At 42.7% G+C, this 25,603-nt stretch overlaps 1 protein-coding gene across 1 annotated transcript in view; it reads left to right on the forward strand.

Moving 5' to 3' along the window:
• The window catches only part of LOC109892086 (protocadherin-1-like), a 142,597-nt gene that overhangs the window by 78,890 nt on the left and 38,104 nt on the right, over nt 1-25,603 (forward strand). Inside the window, exon 4 of the mRNA XM_020484507.2 lies at nt 21,877-22,096. Within this exon, the coding sequence (XP_020340096.1) occupies nt 21,877-22,096 (220 nt within the window). The remainder of the gene's footprint in view (nt 1-21,876; nt 22,097-25,603) is intronic.

The raw sequence follows: 25,603 nt of genomic DNA on the forward strand, positions 1-25,603 counted from the left end.
CTGCCCCATCTTTGAACACTTTTCTGAAGGACCTGATGATTTCAAATCACAGATTGGAGGGCTGCTGAACACGAATTGCACATGTTTTTATGCCTGCTCTTTGGAGATCTTTATGCACTTTGCACTTGTTTTAACTTGTGTTGTATCACGTGTGTTTTCCTATATGTGTGCTGCTTTCTTGGCCTGTGCTCACTTGTAAAAGAGATGTAAATCTCAATGTGACCTCTGTTGTTAAAATTACAAATATATATATATATATATATAAATAGAAATGACAAAGTGTAACCCTACAGCTGGTGCACAGCAGTAGCAATATATATAAAAATAAAAATAAAACATATGTGTATCCACAATTGATTTTCATCAGAAAGGAATGTTTATGGGTAACTTTGTGTGTGAGAAATATGACTGTTTTCAGAGTTTTACTTCATATATTTTCGATGTGTAATTAAAATGGCTTTTGATGCAAAATGCTATATATCCATTGTTTAGCCGGAATGGAATGTTCGTATCATGAATCTATTCTCATGCTATGGTGTTTAGTTAGAGTAAGGCCCAGTCCCAAAAGGCATGCTATTACTTATATATTGCACTACTTTTGACCAGAGCCCCGATTTAATTTTACTGTACTGTATTGATGAATGTTTTAATGTATATTTTTTAAAATATTGATTTCACAAATGTATAATTTGTACAAAAAATGTAATTATTTGGCACATTTGACTGTGTGCAGTGCACGTTTTTTTATTAAAGAGTGAGGTGGAAATATATTTCTTTGCAACAAATTGTGATAGTTTAATTTCAGAGAGACAAACAAATACTTCTGTCATTTAGCAACCCCATGACATGATTGGATGGTGAAAAAACACAACAATCTCCTTAATAAGTTCTTGAAAGAAATACATCTAAATTAACAACATTTCAGAAAATGGATATGTAGCGTTTTAGAATTATACTCTTCAATTACAGTCAGCTATGGACAGCCAATAACTTGTGTTGCTTCTTTACCACCTACACCAGTAGGCAATGTTGCTTTGCTGCTATTGGAATTACCATGCAGAACATAGAGGATGCTCTTTCTTCAAGTCTTTCCCCACCTTAGCAAATAGTTTAAAGGCTTAAGTGTAACAGTACATGCATGTTGTAGCCTGTGGGTAACAGGGACGTATTAATAGTTTGACATTTTAATTCACATCAAAGGAATGCTGTTTATGAGTGCAGTGATAACTTGTACCTCTAGAGTCCCTAATGCATCCAACTGCGTTCAATAAAAGTTCAAGAAAGACTTGACATGCTGGTTATATCAACTGCAACGTGATACTGTATATGCATTGAACTTAAGTGGATAACAATCTTTCCACCATATGAAACAGTATGCTTTGCCATATGATGACTCCTGTACCCTGCCTTATACTCCATAGACATTATAACATGTGTTAACCTCTCAGAACCACTGACTCACTCCACACCCTGTCCTACTTGACCATCCTTAACCACTCACTAAATCCACAGTGATGAAACTAACTTTTCAAGCATGCATCAATCTGAACATCAAAGACTCAAGTCATTTCTGAAGCATCAGCAGTATTTTTCTAACAGGAGATGACAGAATGGCCCACAGTACTTATAGGGTTCATCATTCTTGTCCTCTGATGACCAGCATTTGACATGATGAGCCATGAATGTGTCAGATATGACTCAAATGAGCTTTGAAGGGACATTGGGATAGAATATGTATGCCAGATATTGTGCTTAGGGACTTCCACCATGGCCCAGTGTCATTAGTTTTAGCCATCATTTAATCAGATCTGTCATCAATCTCATGCTGGATCTATTTCAACACTATCACATTTTTATCCTACAGCCTAGCCTGCACACTCTTATTAGTTATTGTGACCAACTCAAACTACTCACCTGAAGACATAAGTTTCATTTTTAAAACCATAGCAATGCTCCCAGCAATCTTTTTAAAAAGAGAATATAGACTATTACTACGTCTGTCCATTTAGTTAGCTTTTGTGGCTTCATGGCCAGACGATAGTCTAGGCCTATAGTTGACATGTTTGTGTGGGTTTATTTAACATACTCTGAGCACGTCGCTAAATTATGCAATTTATGTTTTAGAGAGATAGTAAAAATCCTTTCTTAATTGCAAAGCCAGAGATTTACTGCACCCTGCAAACGCATGCACATGAGTGAGCACTTGTCCAAACTTTTCAGCCCTACATGCATTCACACTTAATTGAAAATACTGAGGCTTCACTGTATAGTTTGTTTCTCGCTTACGACAATGCTTTGAAGCCTTAACCTGTATTTTTCCTCGCTGAACCTCGTCACCTCCTACTCCCCACAGCCAGCCCTGTCCCTATCAATCATTAAACAGCTTTTAATTCATCAAAGGGCTACTGTGATATTCTGGCAACGCCATGCTACCATACCAGTAGACTTCCATTCATTGTGCTAATGCTAGTTAGCATTGGCTCGCAAATCTACAGTACCGCTAACTTCCTTCATAGTGGATGCAGAGACATGTTTATTTAAATCCATGAGGTCATCTGACTCTGGGTAAGTAAATTCCAGAATCTTGCAGTATCCCTTTAAGTAGAGAAAGTTGCAGATTTATCAGCCTGACATCTATCTGAGCCTGGCCTCTGTGCAGCATGCTGGATAAACACTGCTACAATATAATGTATGTACCACTGGATCATCTGATGTATTTGTTTTCTAGGCTTTGATACTTCTCAGGCTTTGATACCTTTGCTTTTTCAAGACTAGATTATATCTAGCCTGTGCAGTCATGTGATTGATTGGCCATAGACAGACACAGCACATCTCGCTAGCTCATATAGAATAATCTCTTGATCTGATGACTTTTGGTATGTCATTTAGGGCCCTGCAGAATCCCCTGGTCTGCTGAGATAGATCAAGTGAGGGAACATGTCCCACTGCTTTGGCAGTGGCAGGGTGCTTGTAGCCAGAAATGAAAAAAGCCGCTCCGGAACTAATTAAGCCCTATTGTTTTTGTCATCAGTTCCTTGATTTGATAAGATGAAGGGACACACAGAATGCCCGTCAATTGTTTCTAACGGATTACTTAGAGCGCATGAATGAGTTGCAGAAGCATTTCCAAGAGTCCCTGTCTTTTTAAATGACTTGTCAATCAGAACATCACATCTCCTATGCAGGCTAACAAATGAAGAAGGGTGCCAAGGCTATGAGAATCTATTAATAGAGTTACTGGGAAAAAAAGATGAAGAAAAAAAAGACAATACCCGAGGAAGCCCAGAAGAAAAGTCTTAAGCATGCTTGAAGGCTTTGTCATTTCACTTCGCAATCCCATTATGTTCCACTTTTAAGCAATTGGAGTCTATGTGCATGCCTCCCAGCCAGATGCTGCAGGAATAGAGATATTCACTCTGAAAGATGGAATAAGGTATCCACTGTAGAGTGAATATTGAAGATTCATTTATCTCTCTCATTCCCTGCCCTCTCTTTCTTTCTCTCTTCCTCGCTCTTTCTCCCTCTCCAACTCTCTCTCGCCTCTCCTGCTCACCATCTTGCTCGTTCCCTATCTGGCATGATATTTAGGCTGCCTCCCCTAATCTGTCACTCAGCATTTCAAAATGTCGGGGGGGGGGGGGGGGGGGGGGGGGTCATGTTGTATAGAGGGTTTTTCTACATTTCTCGTAATGGCTAAGGTATTGTCAATGACGACAATTACTGTAATTTTATAATTTTGTAGATTCATGAAGCATTTTCTCTTCTTCTGTAAAAGCCTCCCTTGTTTGTCATTTCAGCCCTAAGTCTCTTAAAACAAAACAATTGGAGATTGAATGAGACCCACTGCCTCTTTAAAGTTTAAAACAAAGACACGGAATGCCTCATATGCCCCAGGGAGAGGCAGAGAGAACAGGAGTGGGAGAGAGAGGAGTGAGGTCAGGAATAAGACACTCAGCTCCACTAAGGTTGGAATGGAGTGTTCCAAATGGGTTGTGAAAGCAAACTTATACAGTGCATAGTACTAGTATGTTTTCACCTTTTCAAGTTGCAGAGTCCAATGCTGCCCTCTTTTATCATTCAGTGTTGAGGAATACATACGGTGCTGATGGAAGTCTGACTTTTCCCATTGAATCACAGTTTGTGCCTTTCGGATGTTATGAAATGGGTTTTCTGCTCATCTTAAAGAAAACGGCAGATGTCTCAGTGGACTTGTGATATGAAAAATTCAATTTAAAAGGATGAGAGAAAGAATGGGGCACGGCCTATTTTCATTCCCCCACACCAAGAGATATGAGAATGATGTTCTATTGTGAGGGGGAAATGATGCCAATCGTACTGTAGAGAAATTCCTTCATAATTAAATTCAATTTCCTCTAAATCCCAATAGCAAGCTACTCTGCCAAAGAGAGCAAGAGTGACAGACACAGAAAGGGAGGGATACAGAGGAAGATGGTGCGGGAGAGCGGTGTGGAAAGAGATTGAGACAAAGGAGAGAGAGAGAGAGAGAGAGAGAGAGAGGCACATAGAGATGGAGGGAGGGGAGGATTTTTGCAGAGAAGTAGATAGAATTGCATGGAGCATGGAAAAGACAGCAGAGAGGGAGAGAAAGAGAGAGGGGTTGATAGGGGTAATGGTTTAACTAGGGCAATCATAGCAAAAGTACACATTTTATAGTGAAGTGGCAGTAAATGGTCTATCAAGTAATGTAAGCAGAGCTTTTTTTGGAGACCAGTTGTTTACCAATTTACCCTTATTCCAACTGATCAAAGTCAGATGATTCACTTCCGAGCAAGTTCTAGCAAGGGGGATGCCGCTTGGGATCTATTTTGCTTCACAGTATGTGTGTTAGAAGGTCAAGGATTTTTCTTGAAAGTTAATCTGGAGATTAATTATACTCATTTGACATAGATTTGCCAAGATCAATTAAATCATAATATAACAACATTTAACACCTGTGTGTAACTCTCCACACCTTTGAGGAGTTCTGTAAAGCAAAACTTGTTTCTTATATAATACTGTTATATAGGTTTATAGCAGTATATACAGTACCTTGTTCAATTCAAACTCATGCATTAGTCAGAGAGAGCCTGCATGTATTGTTAATTCTAACAGTTTATTAGTGGCCCTGCATGTACATCTTAGCAGCATTACCAGTTAGTTGTAGAGTGTTGTGAGTGCGCTGTGGCTCTGGCACTCTGGGCGTGTACGCGGGGATCAATGAGCCGCTTCCTCTGAATTCATGGAGGAGAGCACAGGAAAAATGAGCTACACGAACAAATATGACAATGAAGGAGTGCACCTCTGAAGAGATGCAGCAAGCATAAAATCATAGAAAGTGAAGCAGAAGCGAAAGAATTGCATACGGTTCTGTTTTTATTTTCGATTTCACTCCTGTCTCCTCTGTTACCACCACAAACCCCTCTCGTTTTCTTTCTTGCTCCCTCTCTCTTTCTCTATCATATAGTTGTGTTTGTACTGTAGGTGCAATAGCTTGGAGGCAAGCAGTGTGAAACGGGAGTCTTCAAATAATCCAGGCTTATCAATGAGACACAGCTACCAGAAAACTAGAGGACAAGAGGCAGAGGGGGGAGGGAGGGGGACAGAGTCAGGAGGCAGGGACAAGAAGTAGATAGGGGAGGACAGGGGTAGGAGGCTGGCTTAACAAGCAGAGGGGGAAGGGACGAGGACAAGGGCAGGAGTCTGGACCAACAAGCAGAGGGGGCAGGGAGGGGGGCAGGAGGATGGAACAACAAGCAGAGGGGGGAGGGAGGGGGACAGGGGCAGGAGGCTGGGGCAACAAGCGGAGGGGGGAGCGAGGGGGAAAGAGGCAGTAGAAAACCTAAACAATATATTTTAGCTTCAGCTTCCCTATCAAATTAAAACAATTCAAACAGAAAGCCGAAGAAAATGAACAACAATGACATATGGTTGGATGAAGAATGCAAAAACCTAAGAAAGAAATTGAGAAACCTATCCAACCAAAAACATAGCGACCCAGAAAACCTGAGTCTACGCCTTCACTATGGTGAATTACTAAAACAATGCAGAACTTCACAACGGAAAAAGAAGGAACAGCACGTCAGAAATCAGAACTACAGCAAAAACATATACATGATCAAATACAAATCTTATAATCAACTATTAAAGACTACCAGAACCCACTGGATTTTCCAATTACGACTCTCTTGATGCAGATCCTTTGTTCAGACCTCCACCCTGGACATGGGATCTTATCCCAGAGGCCGAACGAAAATATCGCTGTCGCCGCAGGAGAGGCAGACAGAGTGGCCTACAGGTCAGACTTAGAAGGCGAGCACACCATCCACCGCTTCTGAGCATATTACTCGCCAATGTCCAATCTCTAGACAACAAGGTGGATGAAATTAGCATCACGAGTTGCCTTCCAGAGAGACATCCCTCCAGGACACCTACCGCACCCGATGTCACAGGAAGGCCAAAAAGATCATCAAGGACAACAACTACCCGAGCCACTTCCTGTTTACCCCGCTATCATCCATAAGGTGAGGTCAGAGCAGGTGCATCAAAGCTGGGACCGAGAGAATGAAAAACAGCTTCTATCTCAAGGCCATCAGACTGTTTAACAGCCATCGCCAACATACAGACTCAAATCTCTGGTCACTTTCATAAATGTAATAAATGGATCACTAGTCACTTTAAATAACAGCACTTTAATATTGTCTACATATCCTACATCACTCATCTCATACCATCTACTGCATCTTTCCTATGCCGCACAGCCTTCGCTCATCCATATATTTATATTTATTTCACCTTTATTTAACTAGGCAAGTCAGTTAAGAACAAATTTTTATTTTCAATGACGGCCTAGGAACAGTGGGTTAACTGCCTGTTCAAGGGCAGAACGACAGATTTGTACCTTGTCAGCTCATGGGTTGGAACTTGCAACCTTCCGGTTACTAGTCCAACACTCTAACCACTAGGCTACTTGTTAGATATTACTGCACTGTTGGAACTAGAAGCACAAGTATTTCAATACACTCGCATTACCATCTGCTAACCATGTGTATGCGACCAATAACATTTGATTAAATTGAATGAACTACAGGACAAAATACAAACCCTCCAACCCAACGCCTGTGGTGTTGATGGTATCGTCAATGAAATGATAAAAAATAGAGACAACAAATTCCAATTGGCTATACTTAAACATCATCCTTAGCTCTGTCATCTTCCCCAATATTTGGAACCAATGACTGATCACCCCAATCCACAAAAGTGGAGACAAATTTGATCCCAATAACTATCGTGGGATATGCATCAATAGCAACCTTGAGAAAATCTCTGCATTATCATTAACAGCAGACTCGTACATTTCCTCAGTGAAAACAATATAATGAGCAAATGTGAAATTGGCTATTTACCAAATTACCGTACAACAGACTACATATTCACCCTGCACACCCTAATTGACAAACAAACATGCCAAAACAAAGGTAAAGTCTTCTCATGCTTTGTTGATTTCAAAAAAGCCTTTGACTCAATTCGGCATGAGGGTCTAATACAAATTGATGGAAAGTGGTCTTGGGGGGAAAAACATATGACATTATAAAATCCATGTACACAAACAAGTGTGCACTTAAAATTGTCAAAACACACATCTTTCTTTCCACAGGGCCGTGGGGTGAGACAGGGACGCAGGTTAAGCACCACTCTCTTCAACATCTATATTAACGATTTGGCGAGGGCACGACCAGTATGCAGCACACGGCCTACTAGAATCTGAAATCAAATGTCTACTGTTTGCTGATGATCTGGTGCTTCTGTTACTAACCAAGGAGGGCCTACAGCAGCATCTAGATCTTCTGCACAGATTCTGACAGACCTGGGTCCTGACAGTAAATCTCAGTCGCCAGGACCACAAATAGAAATTCTATCTAGACGCCGTTGCCCTAGCGCTCACAAAAAACGATTCATACCTCGGCCTAAACATCAGCGCCGCAGGTAACTTCCACAAAGCTTTGAACGAGCTGAGAGACAAGGCAAGAAGGGCCTTCTATGCCATCAAAACGAACATAAAATGTGACATACCAATTAGGATCTGGCTAAAAATAATTTAGTCAGTTATAGAACCCACTGCCCTTCATAGTTGTGATGTATGGGGTCTGGTCACCAACCAGGAATTCACAAAATGGGACAAACACCAAATTGAGACTCTGCATGCAGAATTCTGCAAAAATATCCTCCATAAAACACCAAATAATGCATGCCTTGCAGAATTAGGCCGATACCTGCTAATGATCAAAATCCAGAAAAGAGACTTTAAATTCCCCATCCACTTAAAAGGAAGTGATTCCCAAACCTTCCATAACAAAGCCATCACCTACAGAGAGATGAACCTGGAAAAGTGTCCCTTAAACAAGCTGGTTCTGGGGCTCTGTTCACAAACACAAACAGACCCCACAGAGCCCAAAGACAGCAACAAAATTAGACCCAACCAAATCATGAGAATACAAAAAGATAATTACTTGACACATTTTGAAAGAATTAACAAAAAAATTGAGCAAACTAGAATATTATTTGGTCTTAATCAGAGAGTACACAGTAGCGGAATAACTGACCACTGTGACTGACCAGACTCAGTGAGCATAGCCTTGCTATTAAGAAAGGCCACCGTAGGCAGACCTGGCTCTCAAGAGAAGACAGGCTATGTGCACACTGCCCACAAAATGAGGTGGAAACTGAGTTGCATTTTCTAACCTCCTGCCAAATGTATGACCATAGAGACACAGATTTCCCTCAGATTATACAGATCCACAAAGAATTAGAAAACAAACCCAATTTTGATAAACTTCCATATCTACTGGGTGAAATACCACAGTGTGCCATCGCAGGAGCAAGATGTGTGACCTGTTGCCACAAGAAAAGGGCAACCCGTGAAGAACAAACACCATTGTCAATAGAAACCATATTTATTTATTTATTTTCCCTTTTGTAATTTAATTATTTATTTACTCGACACATTACCAACTAACTAAATAATCACAGAAACAAACAAACAGTAAAAATTGGTTAGTAACAATGACAGGAAAGTCCCTAGTGGGATAAGCAGATATGACAGCTTGGTAGACAAAAGGAAAGGGGTGGGACTGTGAAAGAGCGGGAAAGACAAATGGATTCATTACACAGTCTATAATTATATTAATTGAAATGCTAATCCTTTGCCCATGAACAGACGCTCATTAGAGAATAATTGCAATGTATATATATTTACGTCCGTATGTCGTTGTTGTCTTCTCTGTTGGAATCCTCGATCATCCTGTAGGTTTCATCGGAGTGTCTGGTAAACTTTCATTGAAGTCAGGCTTTTGTGGTTGCATGTGGTTAGAAACGATACTTCAGAGTACCATTCAGAAATGTTCTCATAGATAGATGCTTCGGCGGTTGTCGGTATTCTCATCATAAATGTATGTAATTTCTAGCTTCAGTCTAGTAATTCGTGTCATCTAGAATGTCTCACTTATTCTGTAGTGAATCGATAGTCTCAGAGTTTAACAATTTCCAGCCGTGTAGCCAATGCTCCATGTGTTATAGTCTTGTCCTTTGGTAGAGTTGTAAGTTTAACCTCTTTCCGCTAGGGGGCACTATTTTTAAGTTTGGAAAACTAACATTCCCAAAGTAAACGGTCTATTTCTCAGGCCCATATGCTAGAATATGCATATAATTGACAGACTAGGATAGAAAACACTCTAAAGTTTCCAAAACTGTCAAAATATTGTCTGTGAGTATAACAGAACTGATATTGCAGGCGAAAACCTGAGGAAAATCAAACCAGGAAGTCGCTTCTATTTTGAAAGCTCCGTGTTCCATAGCCTGCCTTTGCTCCATTTAAAGGGATATCAACCAGATTCCTTTTCCTGTCGCTTCCTCAAGGTGTCAACAGTATTCAGACATAGTTTCAGGCTTTTATTTTGAAAAATGAGCGAGAAAGATAACATTGCGTAGTGGATTGCTGGGTGTTCCCATGAGTTTTGCTTGCACAACAAAGTGGGGCAGCCATTGTCTCTCCCTTTCCTACTGAAAAAGAGACAGTGCCGGTTGATATATTATCAATTATATATTTTAAAAACAACCTGAGGATTGATTATACAAAATGTTTAATATGTTACTGTGGACATTACGGATACTATTTGGAATTTTCGTCTGCGTTGTCATGACCGCTCGAGCCTGTGGATTTCTGAACATGACGCGCCAAACAAACTGAGGTATTTTGGATGTAAAAATAATCTTTATGGAACAAAAGGAACATTTATTGTGTAACTGGGAGTCTCGTGAGTGAAAACATCCAAAGATCATCAAAGGTAAACGATTAATTTGATTGCTTTTCGGATTTTCATGACCAAGCTACTTTGATGCTAGGTGTTCATAATGTTTTTTCGATAAACTTACACAAACGCTTGGATTGCTTTTGCTGTAAAGCATATTTTCAAAATCTGACACGACAGGTGGATTAACAAAAAGCTAAGATGTGTTTTGCTATATTGTACTTGTGATTTCATGAATATAAATATTTTTAGTAAAAATGTTTTAATGTGGCGCTCTGCAATTCAGCGGTTGTTGATGAAAATGATCCTGCTAACGGGATGGGTTGCGTCAAGATGTTAAGCCACTTCACACATCAGCATCACCCGGCATGATTTGGTCTTAGAAATTCAACCATTTGCATGGTCTGGTGTGAATTTCATCAAGAGTAGGTTTGTATGTTTCAGTAGGAAAGGGCGGTTCCATGATGCCGACGTAATGTCTATGCTCACGTGGGCGTGGCCACTGATTAGTTAATCTTTATGAAAATCCATACTCTAATTTAGAAGGTTAAAATCACATTACATCTTTTCACAAATAGTTTAATGTTTAATCACATACGTTTCACAATATTTAGATGTAAACCTGACAGCTGGGAAATGTACACTTTAAGAGATACTGTTATTGTCACACCCTGATCTGTTTCCCCTGTCCTTGTGCTTGTCTCCACCCCCTCCAGACGTCTCCCGTCTTGCTAATTACCCCTGTGTATTCATACCTGTGTTCTCTGTCTGTTTGTTGCCAGTTCGTCTTGTTCGTTCAAGCTTACCAGCATTTTTCCTGTCAGCGCCTATCGTTTTCCCAGCCTCTCTTTCCTCGTCCTCCTGGTTTTTGACCTTTGCCTGTCCTGACCCTGTACCTGCCCGCCTGACCTCTCTGCCTGACCCTGAATCTGCCTGCAATCCTGTACCTTTGCCTTACCCTGGATTTTTGACCCCTGCCTACCTTGACCTCTCTTTGCCTGCCCGTTGCGACAAATAAATATTGTTACTTCGACAGTCTGCATCTGGGTCGTACCTTGATCCCTGATAGTTGTGTGTGTTTCCTGTCCTTCATGAGATCACCAAATGAAACACACTCAACATAACTGTCACTTAAGTGTCCACGGATCATTCCCACATTCTCAAAAGTAGAAAGAATGTTTAATTATCCAATTTTTGGGGATTTAGGAGTTTGGCCAAGTGAAGTCCTTTGTTCTCTCTCTGTGCTCCAGGGGGAGAGAGTCTTTGCCAGGAATTTATGACCTTAGATAACAAAACCTGGGTATAAGAGAGAGTGTGAGAGAGAGAATCTACACCAAGAAAGGGCCACGTCATGACACGTGTTAGGACAAAGGAAGAGAAAACCTTCGTTTATGTAAGGGGATATGGAGGGAGGGGCCCCATTATATGGAAAGAGAGGAGAGAAGGAGCAAGTAGATGGCTAGATTAACCATCTGCTACATCTTGCCATTCAGTGAGGTATTGTATTGTATTCATGCTCTTCACTGTCCCTGAAGAATACAGTACTCTCCATGGGAAACCCTTTCTATGCCGAGGAAATGCACTTAACGAGTGCACCGGCCTTGAAATGCCATAATGTTGTCACAGTGCTACCATGCATTACTGCAGCCAGCCTCAGCGAGTTAGAATGTAGCTGGCACATCTAATGACGAATCTCACTGTTCACACCGTTTCATATGACAGGATGCAGGAGTAATGGTGTGAATGAACTTGCATACAAAAAAGCTCTCCCACCAGCCTCCCTGGCCCATGCTGAGCTGAGAATGTCTCTCCTTCCATTAGAGCAGCACTTCAAATCAGACCACACCTAAAGTGAGAGGAACATACTGATCCCAGTCTGTTCCATCAGCCAGCGATTGGCTACAGGGCATCATTTACACTCTACTGTGCCAGGTCAAGCAACTCCTCAGTCTGGGACTCAAACTCTCTGATTCTGACAAATTCCATCTGTATGTTCTCTTGCACTCCTATCATGATCATTCCATGTGACATTGATCAAATCCTGATCATTGTATATGACAACGATCAGATTATCAGATACTCACATTTACATCAAATCAAATTAAAGTTTATTTGTCACATGTGTGGAATTCCACAAGTGTAGACCTTACCATGAAATACTTAACCAACAGTTAAGAAAATATTTACCAAATAAGCTAAATTAATTTAAAAAAATTAAAAACTCAGCAAAAATGAAACGTCCTCTCACGGTCAACTGCGCTTATTTTCAGAAAACTTAACATGTGTAAATATTTGTATGACCATAACAATCAACAACTGAGACATAAACTGAACAAGTTCCACAGACATGTGACTAACAGAAATGGAATAATGTGTCCCTGAACAAAGGGGTGTCAAAATCAAAAGTAACAGTCAGTATCTGGTATGGCCACCAGCTGCATTAAGGGCTGCAGTGCATCTCCTCCTCATGGACTGCACCAGATTTGCCAATTCTTGCTGTGAGATGTTACCCCACTCTTCCACCAAGGCACCTGCAATTTCCCGGACATTTCTGGGGGGAATGGCCCTAGCTCTCACCCTCCGATCCAACGGGTCCCAGACGTGCTCAATGGGAATGAGATCCAGGCTTTTTGCTGGCCAGAGCAGAAGATCGCTTGTCTTGCAGGAAATCACACACAGAACGAGCAGTATGGCTGGTGGCATTGTCATGCTGGAGGGTCAAGTCAGGATGAGTCTGCAGGAAGGGTACCACATGAGGGAGGAGGATGTCTCCATCTCCCCTGGTGAGACAAAACCGCGACTCGAGAAGAGCACTTATTTTTTTCCAGCGACGGTGGGTTTGTGCCCATTGTTGCCCGTGATGTCTTGTGAGGACCTGCCTTACAACAGGCCTACAAGCCCTCAGTCCAGCCTCTCGTGGACAGTCTGAGCACTGAAGGAGGGTTTGTGCGTTCCTGGTGTAACTCGGGCAGTTGTTGATGCCATCCTGTACCTGTCCCGCAGGTGTGATGTTTATATGTACCGATCCTGTGCAGGTATTGTTACACATGGTCTGCCACTGCGAGGACGATCAGCTGTCCATCCTGTCTCTCTGCAGTGCTGTCTTAGGTGTCTCACAGTACGGACATTACAATTTATTGCCCTGGCCACATCTCAAATCAAATCAAATGTATTTGTCACATACACATGGTTAGCAGATGTTAATGCGAGTGTAGCGAAATGCTTGTGCTTCTAGTTCCGACAGTGCAGTAATAACCAACGAGTAATCTAACCTAACAATTTCAAAACTATTACCTTATACACACAAGTGTAAAGGGATAAAGAATATGTACATGAAGATATGGTACAGAACGGCATAGGCAAGATGCAGTAGATGGTATCGAGTACAGTATATACATATGAGATGAGTAATGTAGGGTATGTGAACAAAGTGGCATAGTTTAAAGTGACTAGTGATACATGTATTACATAAAGATGCAGTAGATGACATAGAGTACAGTATATACATATACATATGAGATGAATAATGTAGGGTATGTAAACATTATATTAAGTAGCATTGTTTAAAGTGGCTAGTGATATATTTTACATCAATTTCCATCAATTCTCATTATTAAAGTGGCTGGAGTTGAGTCAGTGTGTTGGCAGCAGCCACTCAATGTTAGCGGTGGCTGTTTAACAGTCTGATGGCCTTGAGATTGAAGCTGTTTTTCAGTCTCTCGGTCCCTGCTTTGATGCACCTGTACTGACCTCGCCTTCTGGATGATAGCGGGGTGAACAGGCAGTGGCTCGGGTGGTTGTTGTCCTTGATGATCTTTATGGCCTTCCTGTGACATCGGGTGGTGTAGGTGTCCTGGAGGGCAGGTAGTTTTCCCCCGGTGATGCGTTGTGCAGACCTCACTACCCTCTGGAGAGCCTTACGGTTGTGGGCAGAGCAGTTGCCGTACCAGGCGGTGATACAGCCCGACAGGATCTCTCGATTGTGCATCTATAGAAGTTTGTGAGTGCTTTTGGTGACAAACCAAATTTCTTCAGCCTCCTGAGGTTGAAGAGGTGCTGCTGCGCCTTCTTCACGATGCTGTCTGTGTGGGTGGGCCAATTCAGTTTGTCTGTGATGTGTACGCCGAGGAACTTAAAACTTACTACCCTCTCCACTACTGTCCCATTGATGTGGATAGGGGGGTGCTCCCTCTGGTGTTTCCTGAAGTCCACAATCATCTCCTTAGTTTCGTTGATGTTGAGTGTGAGGTTATTTTCCTGACACCACACTCCGAGGGCCCTCACCTCCGACCTGTAGGCCGTCTCGTCGTTGTTGGTAATCAACCCTACCACTGTAGTATCGTCCGCAAACTTGATGATTGAGTTGGAGGCGTGCATGTCCACGCAGTCGAGGGTGAACAGGGACTACAGGAGGGCTCAGAACGCACCCTTGTGGGGCCCCAGTGTTGAGGATCAGCGGGGTGGAGATGTTGTTACCTACCCTCACCACCTGGGGGCGGCCCGTCAGGAAGTCCAGTACCCAGTTGCACAGGGCGGGGTCGAGACCCAGGGTATCAAGCTTGATGACGAGTTTGGAGGGTACTATGGTGTTAAATGCTGAGCTGTAGTCGATGAACAGCATTCTCGCATAGGTATTCCTCTTGTCCAGATGGGTTAGGGCAGTGTGCAGTGTGGTTGCGATTACGTCGTCTGTGGACTTATTGGGGCGGTAAGCAAATTGGAGTGGGTCTAGGGTGCCAGGTAGGGTGGAGGTGATATGGTCCTTGACTAGTCTCTCAAAGCACTTCATGATGATGGAAGTGAGTGCTACGGGGCGGTAGTTGTTTAGCTCAGTTACCTTAGCTTTCTTGGGAACAGGAACAATGGTGGCCCTCTTGAAGCATGTGGGAACAGCAGACTGGGATAAGGATTGATTGAATATGTCCGTAAACACACCAGCCAGCTGGTCTGCGCATGCTCTGAGGGCGCGGCTGGGGATGCCGTCTGGGCCTGCAGCCTTGCTAGGGTTAACACATTTAAATGTTCTACTCACGTCGGCTGCAGTGAAGGAGAGTCCGCAGTGAAGGAGAGTCCGCATGTTTTGGTTGCGGGCTGTGTCAGTGGCACTGTTTTATCCTCAAAGCGGGCAAAAATGTTAGTTAGTCTGCCTGGTAGCAAGACATCCTGGTCCGTGCCAGGGCTGGTTTTCTTTTTGTAATCCGTGATTGACTGTAGACCCTGCCACATACCTCTTGTGTCTGAGCCGTTGAATTGCGACTCTTCTTTGTCTCTATACTGATGCTTAGCTTGTTTGATTGCCTTGCGGAGGGAATAGCTACACTGTTTGTATTCGGTCATGTTTCCGGTCACCTTGCCCTGGTTAAAAGCAGTGGTTTGCGCTTTCAGTTTCACGCGAATGTTGCCATCAATCCACGGTTTCTGGTTTGGGACTGTTTTAATCGTTGCTATGGGAACGACATCTTCAATGCACGTTCTAATGAACTCGCTCACCGAATCAGAGTATTCGTCAATGTTGTTGTAATAGTCCGGTGGCCATTTGATTAACTGTTCAGCAGTCTTCTGGCTTGGAGGTGGAAGCTATTAAGGAGCATTTTGGTCCTAGACTTGGCGCTCCGGTACCGCTTGCTGTGCGGTAGCAGAGAAAACGGTCTCTGAATTGGGTGAGGGGCCCCAGTGTTCAGGATTAGCGTGGCAGACATGCTGTTGCCTACCCTTACCACTTGGGGCGGCCCGTCAGGAAATCCAGGATCCTGTTGCAGAGGGATGCGTTTAGCTTAGTGATGAGCTTCGTGAGCACTATGATGTTGAACACTGAGCAGTAGTCAATGAAAAGCATTCTCACATAGGTGTTCCTTTTTTCCAAGTGGGAAAGGGCAGTGTGGAGTGCAATAGAGATTGCTTCATCTGTTGGGCTTGGTATGCGAATTGGAGTGGGTCTAGGGTATCCGGGAGGATGTTGTTGATGTGAGACATGACCAGCCTTTCAAAGCACTTCATGGCTACCGACGTGAGTGCTACAGAGCAATAATCATTTAGGCAGGTTACCTTCGCTTCCATGGGCACAGGGACTATGGTTTTCTAATTTAAACATATATGTATTACAGACTTAGTCAGGGAGAGGTTGAAAATGTCAGTGAAGACACTTGCCAGTTGTTCCGCGCATGCTTTGAGTACACGTCCTGGTAATCCATCTGGCCCCGCGGCTTTGTGAATGTTGACCTGTTTAAATGTCTTGCTCACATCGGCTACCGAGAGCATTATCACACAGACATCCAGAACAGCTGGTGCTCTCGTGCATGATTCAGTGTTGCTTGCCTCGAATCGAGCATGAAAAGCATTTAGCTCATCTGTTAGGCTCACGTCACTGGGCAGCTTGCATCTGGGTTTCCCTTTGTAGTCTGTAATAGTTTTCAAGCCCTGCCACATCTGACGAGTGTCAGAGCCGGTATAGTAAGATTCAATCTTAGTCCTGTATTGAGGCTTTGCTTGGTTCATCTGAGGGCATAGCGGGATTTTCATATATTGCGTCCGGAATGGTGTCCTGCTCCTTGAAAACAGCAGAACTAGCCTTTGGCTCGATGCGGATGTTGCCTGTTATCCATGGCTTCTGGTTGGGATATGTACGTACAGTCACTGTGGAGACGACGTCATCAATGCACTCATTGATGAAGCCGATGACTGAGGTGGTATACTCCTCAATGCCATTGGACGAATCCCGGAAAATATTCCATTCTGTGCTAGCAAAACAGTTCTGTAGTGTAGCATCTGCATCATCTGACCACTTTCGAATTGAGCGAGTCACTGGTACTTCCTGCTTTAGTTTTTGCATGTAAGCAGGAATCAGGAGGTGTAAACAGTGTGCGCAACTGGTTAACTGAAGTCAGGTGCAGGAGAGCAGAGATGAGTGAACAGGCACACTTTATTTTGCAGAACAGTCTGACACAACTGCGTAACGACACTCCCACCAAAGGCAAAAGCGAATGGCACACTCGTCACACAAATAATGTACAGCATACAATACTACGGTTTTCAAACAAGACCCGGCGAAAAAAACAGCATGATGCATCACACATGACATGTAACAAACAATTACACACACAGACATGGGGGGGTAACAGAGGAATATATACAGGTAGAGTAATGAGGGGATGTAAAACAGGTGTGTGGAAAAACAAGACAAAACAAATGGAAAATGAAAGGTGGAGCGGCGATGGCTAGAAGACCGGTTACGTCGAGCGCCGAGCGCCGCCCAAACAAGGCGAGGAGCCGACTTTGGCGGGAGTCGTGAAAGGAGGATATAGTTATGGTCAGAATGGAGGGCGGGGGAGAGCAGTGTATGCATCTCTGTTTGTGGAGTAAATGTGATCTAGAGTTTTTTCCCTCTGGTTGCACATGTGACATGCTGGTAAAAACTTGGTAAAACTGATTTAAATTTGCCTGCATTAAAGTCCCCGGCCTCTAGGAGCACCGCTTCTGGATGAGCATTTTCTTGTTTGCTTATGGCCTGATAGACTTGGTTGAGTGCAGTCTTAGTGCCAGCATCGGTCTGTGGTGGTAAATAAACGGCTACGAATAATATGGAGGAGAACTCTCCTGGTAAATAGTGTGTCCTACAGCTTATCATAAGGTACTCTACGTCAGGTGAGCAATACCTCGAGACTTCTTTAATATTAGACATCGCGCACCAGCAGTTATTGACAAAAAGACACACAGACATAGCTTCTCTGTTCTGCCGGTGCATTGAAAATCCCACCAGCTCTATATTATCCGTGCAGTCGTTCAGCCACAACTCGGTGGTAGGATAATCGAAATCGTAGGTCATCAATGTTATTTTCCAATGATGTTAGCAAGTAGGACTGATGGCAGTGGGAGTTTACTCGCTCGCCTTCAGATTCTCAGAAGGCAGGCCGATCTGCATCCTCTGTTCCTTCGTCTTTTCTTCACGCAAATGATGGGGATTTGGGCCTGTCCCCGGGAGAGCAGTATATACTTCTAGTTGGACTCGTTAAAGGAAAAAGCTTCTTCCAGTTCGTGTTGAGTAATCACAGTTCTGATGGCCAGAAGTTATTTTCGGTCATAAGCAATGGTAGGAGCAAATTTCTGTACAAAATAAGTAAAAAATGATTTAAAACAATGCAAAAAACGAACAAAATAGCACAATCGGTTATGAGCATGGAAGACTTCAGCCATCTTCTTCGGCACCACATACAGTGCTTTCTGATTTTGCTTAAGCCCCACCCCAAGATCCAATTCTTTGAGTTTCCAGCCTCTAGTCCTATACAATCTCCTCCAAGTCGCCTCTAGCCCTCAGAATTGACCCCGACTGCTAGTGCAACTGTCTCCTCTCTGTACCCACTCCAGCCCTGGTGGAGTAGCTGTGTTCTGACTAAAAATGAATCTTATTTCCCATCTGCGTAGCCATAGCCTCCCAGTGTACCATACATAGCCTACCCAGGGAAATGCTGACTCTCGAGCAATGCCTACAAGAGCAGTTTTAGCAAGAATCCATATTTAAACAACTAAATACACCCTTATATTTAAATAGTAATGTGTCTGCTTAGGATACCTTTAATCAGAGTTTGAGAGTTCTCCTTGAGAATACCATTACCTCAGTCCGTTCTAGTAAAGCAATAAACGGCTTGATTGAAATATCATAATAACAATGCTAACCCACGTCCCAATAAAAGTCTGTATACTAAGTACATTATATCCGAGTTGCAAGGTACAGTGCCTTGCGAAAGTATTCGACCCCCTTGAACTTTGAGACCTTTTGCCACATTTCAGGCTTCAAACATAAAGATATAAAACTGTATTTTTTTGTGAAGAATCAACAACAAGTGGGACACAATCAAGAAGTGGAACGACATTTATTGGATATTTCAAACTTTTTTAACAAATCAAAAACTGAAAAATTGGGCGTGCAAAATTATTCAGCCCCCTTAAGTTAATACTTTGTAGCGCCACCTTTTGCTGCGATTACAGCTGTAAGTCACTTGGGGTATGTCTCTATCAGTTTTGCACATCGAGAGACTGACATTTTTTCCCATTCCTCCTTACAAAACAGCTCGAGCTCAGTGAGGTTGGATGGAGAGCATTTGTGAACAGCAGTTTTCAGTTCTTTCCACAGATTCTCGATTGGATTCAGGTCTGGACTTTGACTTGGCCATTCTAACACCTGGATATGTTTATTTTTGAACCATTCCATTGTAGATTTTGCTTTATGTTTTGGATCATTGTCTTGTTGGAAGACAAATCTCCGTCCCAGTCTCAGGTCTTTTGCAGACTCCATCAGGTTTTCTTCCAGAATGGTCCTGTATTTGGCTCCATCCATCTTCCCATCAATTTTAACCATCTTCCCTGTCCCTGCTGAAGAAAAGCAGGCCCAAACCATGATGCTGCCACCACCATGTTTGACAGTGGGGATGTTGTGTTCAGGGTGATGAGCTGTGTTGCTTTTATGCCAAACATAACGTTTTGCATTGTTGCCAAAAAGTTCAATTTTGGTTTCATCTGACCAGAGCACCTTCTTCCACATGTTTGGTGTGTCTCCCAGGTGGCTTGTGGCAAACTTTAAACAACACTTTTTATGGATATCTTTAAGAAATGGCTTTCTTCTTGCCACTCTTCCATAAAGGCCAGATTTGTGCAATATACGACTGATTGTTGTCCTATAGACAGAGTCTCCCACCTCAGCTGTAGATCTCTGCAGTTCATCCAGAGTGATTATGTGCCTCTTGGCTGCATCTCTGATCAATCTTCTCCTTGTATGAGCTGAAAGTTTAGAGGGACGGCCAGGTCTTGGTAGATTTGCAGTGGTCTGATACTCCTTCCATTTCAATATTATCGCTTGCACAGTGCTCCATGGGATGTTTAAAGCTTGGGAAATCTTTTGTATCCAAATCCGGCTTTAAACTTCTTCACAACAGTATCTCGGACCTGCCTGGTGTGTTCCTTGTTCTTCATGATGCTCTCTGCGCTTTTAACGGACCTCTGAGACTATCACAGTGCAGGTGCATTTATACGGAGACTTGATTACACACAGGTGGATTGTATTTATCATCATTAGTCATTTAGGTCAACATTGGATCATTCAGAGATCCTCACTGAACTTCTGGAGAGTTTGCTGCACTGAAAGTAAAGGGGCTGAATAATTTTGCACGCCCAATTTTTCCTGTTTTGGATTTGTTAAAAAGGTTTGAAATATCCAATAAATGTCGTTCCACTTCATGATTGTGTCCCACTTGTTGTTGATTCTTCACAAAAAATACAGTTTTATATCTTTATGTTTGAAGCCTGAAATGTGGCAAAAGGTCGCAAAGTTCAAGGGGGCCAAATACTTTCGCAAGGCACTGTACTTGTAGGCCTTAACACAGATCAAACAATGCAATTTGCATTCTTCATGACCATGGTATTCTTTCATACAGTAGATCAAGCAATTCCATTTACAATTCTCCACATTTTTCACGGTAGATAAAATAATGTCACTTACATTTACGTATCACCAGAAGTGCGGCATGCATTTTTTTATTACAGATAAAAATAAATATGTTTATTTATTAACTAGGCAAGTCAGTTAAGAACAAATTCTTATTTACAATGACGGCCTAGAAACAGTGGGTTAACCGCCTTGTTCAGGGGCAGAATGACAGATTTTTACCATGTCCGCTCTGGGATTTGGACTAGCAACCTTTTGGTTACTGGCCAAATGCTTTAACCACTATGCTACCCCCCCCCCCCGAATAATTTAATTAAGGGAGGAAACACATGTGCCCTAAGACACACACGTGCACATTCAAGCACAGACTCACAAACACATACTGTACATATACACACACATACATAGCGAGTTTTTATAAAGTGTCTGCATAGTTAGAAAGCATCGCGTTCAGTTAGGTTTAAAATGATGGCTAACACTTAATTGTCCCGGGCAAATGGGCCATGTGGGAGGAAGAAGTGTACATGCAGTGTATGTGGGGCCACACTTCAGAATACAAATAGGAAGTACTGATTGTGAGTGAAAGAAAGAATAAATGAAACAGAGAGGAAGAGCAAATTAATGGTTGATAGATAAAAAATGATTGATAATAATAAAACCATCCTGAGAGCATTAGTGGTCCGGTAGACTTGATTGACAACCCAGTGTTGATAGCTCTATGAACACTCTAAAAGCAGCCCTGTATGGTTCCTCTATATGTGCTAAAATGACTGGCATATCGCTTCCAATCCCTGCTAAAATGGATCTGTTCTGCCTAAGAGAACAAGGGAAGATGGAGAAGGGGAGAGTGGAGTACAGACCTGGGTTATTGATCTCTACCACAAACTCTCAGCAGCACAGAATAGGCAATAAGGCCTTTTCTGCTACACCAATGGTTTCCTCAGTTTTACGAGGGGTGTTTGTGTGTGTGGGTGGGGGTGGGGGAGTGTACTGTATGTGGGCCATGAGTAGTCATCTTTCCATTGTTGAATATGGCGACTGGCCATTTAGTAAACTGATCTCTGCAAGGGGGGAATTAATCTATTAAGAAGGTTTATGTTAGACTTTTATGTTGATGGAGATATTTTCTGATTTCAGCTCCCCCATCGCAGAGTGACATTCTCCACAGCCAATCCGGTACAGGATCTGCAGGATGCATCTCAGCACAGTTACTATGACAGCGGCCTGGAGGAGTCAGAGACGCCCAGCAGTAAGTCATCATCTGGCCCCCGTATCGGGCCCCTGACCCTGCCTGAGGATCACTACGAGAGGACCACCCCAGACGGCAGCATTGGGGAAATGGAGCACCCTGAAAATGGTACGATCCTGTATTCTCTGTGAGTTTCAGTGTCTGTTGTATGTAATAGTAGTTGTTAGTCTGGTGTTTGTAAAGTGTTTCGTGATTCGGTTCAGGGTTGTGACCTGAGGTGGGGATGTGTTTGTTTGTGCTGTGTGTGTGTGTGTGTGTGTGTGTGTGTGTGTGTGTGTGTGTTTGTTTGTTTGATTGTTTATTAAAGGGTGGTGATGTGCAGACAGTGTTAGTGACAGTGATGTGTGTTGTGTTTGCAGAGTGTTGTATTGATATGTTAGCTGTTGTTTTGGCTGCTGGGGCAGATAGATAGATTAATAGATCTGTGTGTTGTGGAGTCAGCATTCAGTGTCTCTGTCTTTTACCTCAGCAGCCCCTCTACTCTCCTCTCTCAGAGCTCTAAGTCATTCCTAATGACCCTCTCACACAAGCGTGCTAATTTAAAAAAAGACTACTGGAGTATCTGGGTAGACAACATTGTGTTTGTCGTAAACATTTACCCCTCCTTACGCCAAGCTTTCTCTCCGCAGCCAAATGTAGCTAGGTGTTCCAGATCTAGATATGCATTCCCTTTGCTGTGTACCGTATACAGTGCTCAAACAACAAAACTAAATCCATATAAGCTGTGCACTATGCATAATACACACAGATGTCTAGGTCCATGGAAAAACCTTTACCCATAGTAAAGAGTGATAACCCTATCAAGATCATCCATGCACCCGTAATAAGAACCATAGGTCCTTATCTCAAACATGTCCATAACGGAAATAAAAAATGACCTTTGTTACACTTGTTCTCTGAGCATACTGATTGACAAATCTGACTGTTTTAAGTTGGCCAAAGCATTTGTCTACAATGTGAGTTCTTGATATTGTACTATATTTAGTCTTTGGACGAATGGGGTTACTGTTTTTTACACATTTCATGAATCAAGTCATGTGAATACATGTTCACATGTTCAGATCTTAATAATATTTATACAGGCAAGCTCCATATTATTGTGGAAGACTTCATTCTTCTTCTTCCTGCTACCGCGGATATGGTTGGGACAATGTTGGGGGAAAAAGCCAGAAAAAACTTTACAGACAATGCCTTCATCAAACAACACTTATTTCACGACTCATCAGTGACATAGCAGTAGATATTTTTGAAACAATTACTGTTTAGCATATAAGCCAGTGAATTATATGCGTTACCGCTGGATGAGCCAACAGACGTGGCATGCCTGGCACAGCTCCTGGTATATGTCCGTTACGTTTATGGGGGGTCAATTAAGGAAGATATCTTCTTCTGTATACCAGGACAACAGGAGAGGATATTTTTAAAGTACTGGACAGCTTTGTGATATCAAATGGACTTTGGTGGTCAAGATGTGTTGGTACTGATGGCGCAAAACTCATGACAGGAAGAATGTGGAGTGGTAATGTGCGTGCAAGCAATTGCTTCCGTCGCCACTTGGGTACACTGTAGCATCCAGCAAGAGGTTCTTGCTACCAAGGGAATGCCTGACAGCTTGAAAGATATTTTGGATACTACAGTGAAAATGGTTAAAGCAAGGCCCCTGAACTCTCATGTATTTTCTGCACTATGCAATGATGTGGACAGTGACCATGTAACGCTTTTACATCATACAACAGTGTGCTGGTTATCAAGGGGCAAAGTATTGACACAAGCTTAAAGATGTTTTTATTTACCATAATTTTCACTTGTCTGACCGCTTGCATGACCGCTTGCATGATGACAAGTTTCTCACACGACTGGCCTATCTGGGTGATGTTTTTTCTCTCCTGAATGATCTGAATCTAGGATTACAGGGACTCTCTGCAACTATATTCAATGTGCGGGACAAAATTGAGGTTATGATTAAGAAATTGTATCTCTTCTCTGTCTGCATTAACAAGGACAACACACAGGTCTTTCCATCAGTGTATCCATCAGTAAAAAAAAATAACTTTTTAACCCCTTTTCCACCCCTTTTTCTCCCCAATTTCATGGTATCCAATTGTTAGTAGCTACTATGTTGTCTCATCGCTACAACTCCCGTACGGGCTCGGGAGAGACGAAGGTTGAAAGTCATGCGTCCTCCAATACACAACCCAACCAAGCCACACTGCTTCTTAACACAGCGCGCATCCAACCCAGAAGCCAGCCGCACCAATGTGTCGGAGGAAACACCATGCACCTGGCAACCTTGGTTAGCACGCACTGCGCCCGGCCCGCCACATGAGTCGCTGGTGCGCGTTGAGACAAGGATATCCCTACCGGCCAAGCCCTCCCTAATCCGGACGACGCTAGGCCAATTGTGCATCGCCCCACGGACCTCCCGGTTGCGTCCGGTTACGACAGAGCCTGGGCGCGAACCCAGGGTCTCTGGTGGCCCTTAACCACTGCGCCACCCGGGAGGCCTCATTGTATGAGTTTTTGTGTGCATCTGAACTCAAGTTTACGGACAATGTCAAATGTGATATAACGAAGCACCTGAGTGAGTTGGGTGCGCAATTATGCAAGTACTTTCCAGAAACAGATGACACAAACAACTGGATTCATTATCCCTTTCATGCCCAGCCTCCAGTCCACTTACTGAACAAGAGAGCCTCATCGAAATTGCAACAAGCGGTTCTGTGAAAATGTAAATGAATCAGAAGCCACTGTCAGAGTATCCTGCCCTTTGCAGCCACGTACCTATGTGTGAGTGTATTCTCGGCCCTCACTAGCATGAAAACTAAATACAGGCATATACTGTGTGTGGAAAATGATTTAAGACTGAGACTCTATCGAATACAACCCAACATTGCAGAGTTGTGTGCATCCTTCCATGCACACCCTTTTCATTAATCTGTGGTGAGTTATTCACAATTTTATATGTAAGATGGTTCAATGAAGAGCAAAATAATTGATTATTATATTATTATTTGTGTACTGGTCCTATAAGAGCTCTTTGTCACTTCCCACAAGCTGGGTTGTGACAAAAACTCACACTCATTCTTATTGTCAATAAATGTATTGTATAGTGTGCGTGTGGCAGGCTTACAATGATGGCAAAAAACTAAATTTGAGAGTGCGCTGGCCCTGGTGCTAGAGGGGGTACGCAGCTGGATGTTTAATGTTTGAAGGGGTATGGGACTATAAAATGTTTGTGAACCACTGGCCTAGACCAATATACTGTATATATTTCAGCGTTTTCTCTTATTCTCAGATCTCAAACATGTTCCGAATAATTGTCTGGACAAATATATATAAACAAAATCAAAAGAAATCTACACACACACTCTCTCACACACACCCCTAGAGTATATGCAGTATAAGAACTGAATAATTTTTGGTATATTTCCATGGAAACGGCAGATTTTTTATGGAATATCTACATAGGCTTATAGTTTGAGAAACAGACACCTCACAAGTCCTCACCTGGCAGCTTCATTAAATAGTATCCGAAAACACCAGTCTTAACACCATACTTGTTCTGGGAAATGAAGGCTATTCCATGCGAGAAATTTCCAAGAAACTGAAGATCTC

The sequence above is a fragment of the Oncorhynchus kisutch genome, linkage group LG6 (assembly GCF_002021735.2).
Source record: "Oncorhynchus kisutch isolate 150728-3 linkage group LG6, Okis_V2, whole genome shotgun sequence".
In the NCBI taxonomy this organism is placed as follows: Eukaryota; Metazoa; Chordata; class Actinopteri; order Salmoniformes; family Salmonidae; genus Oncorhynchus; species Oncorhynchus kisutch.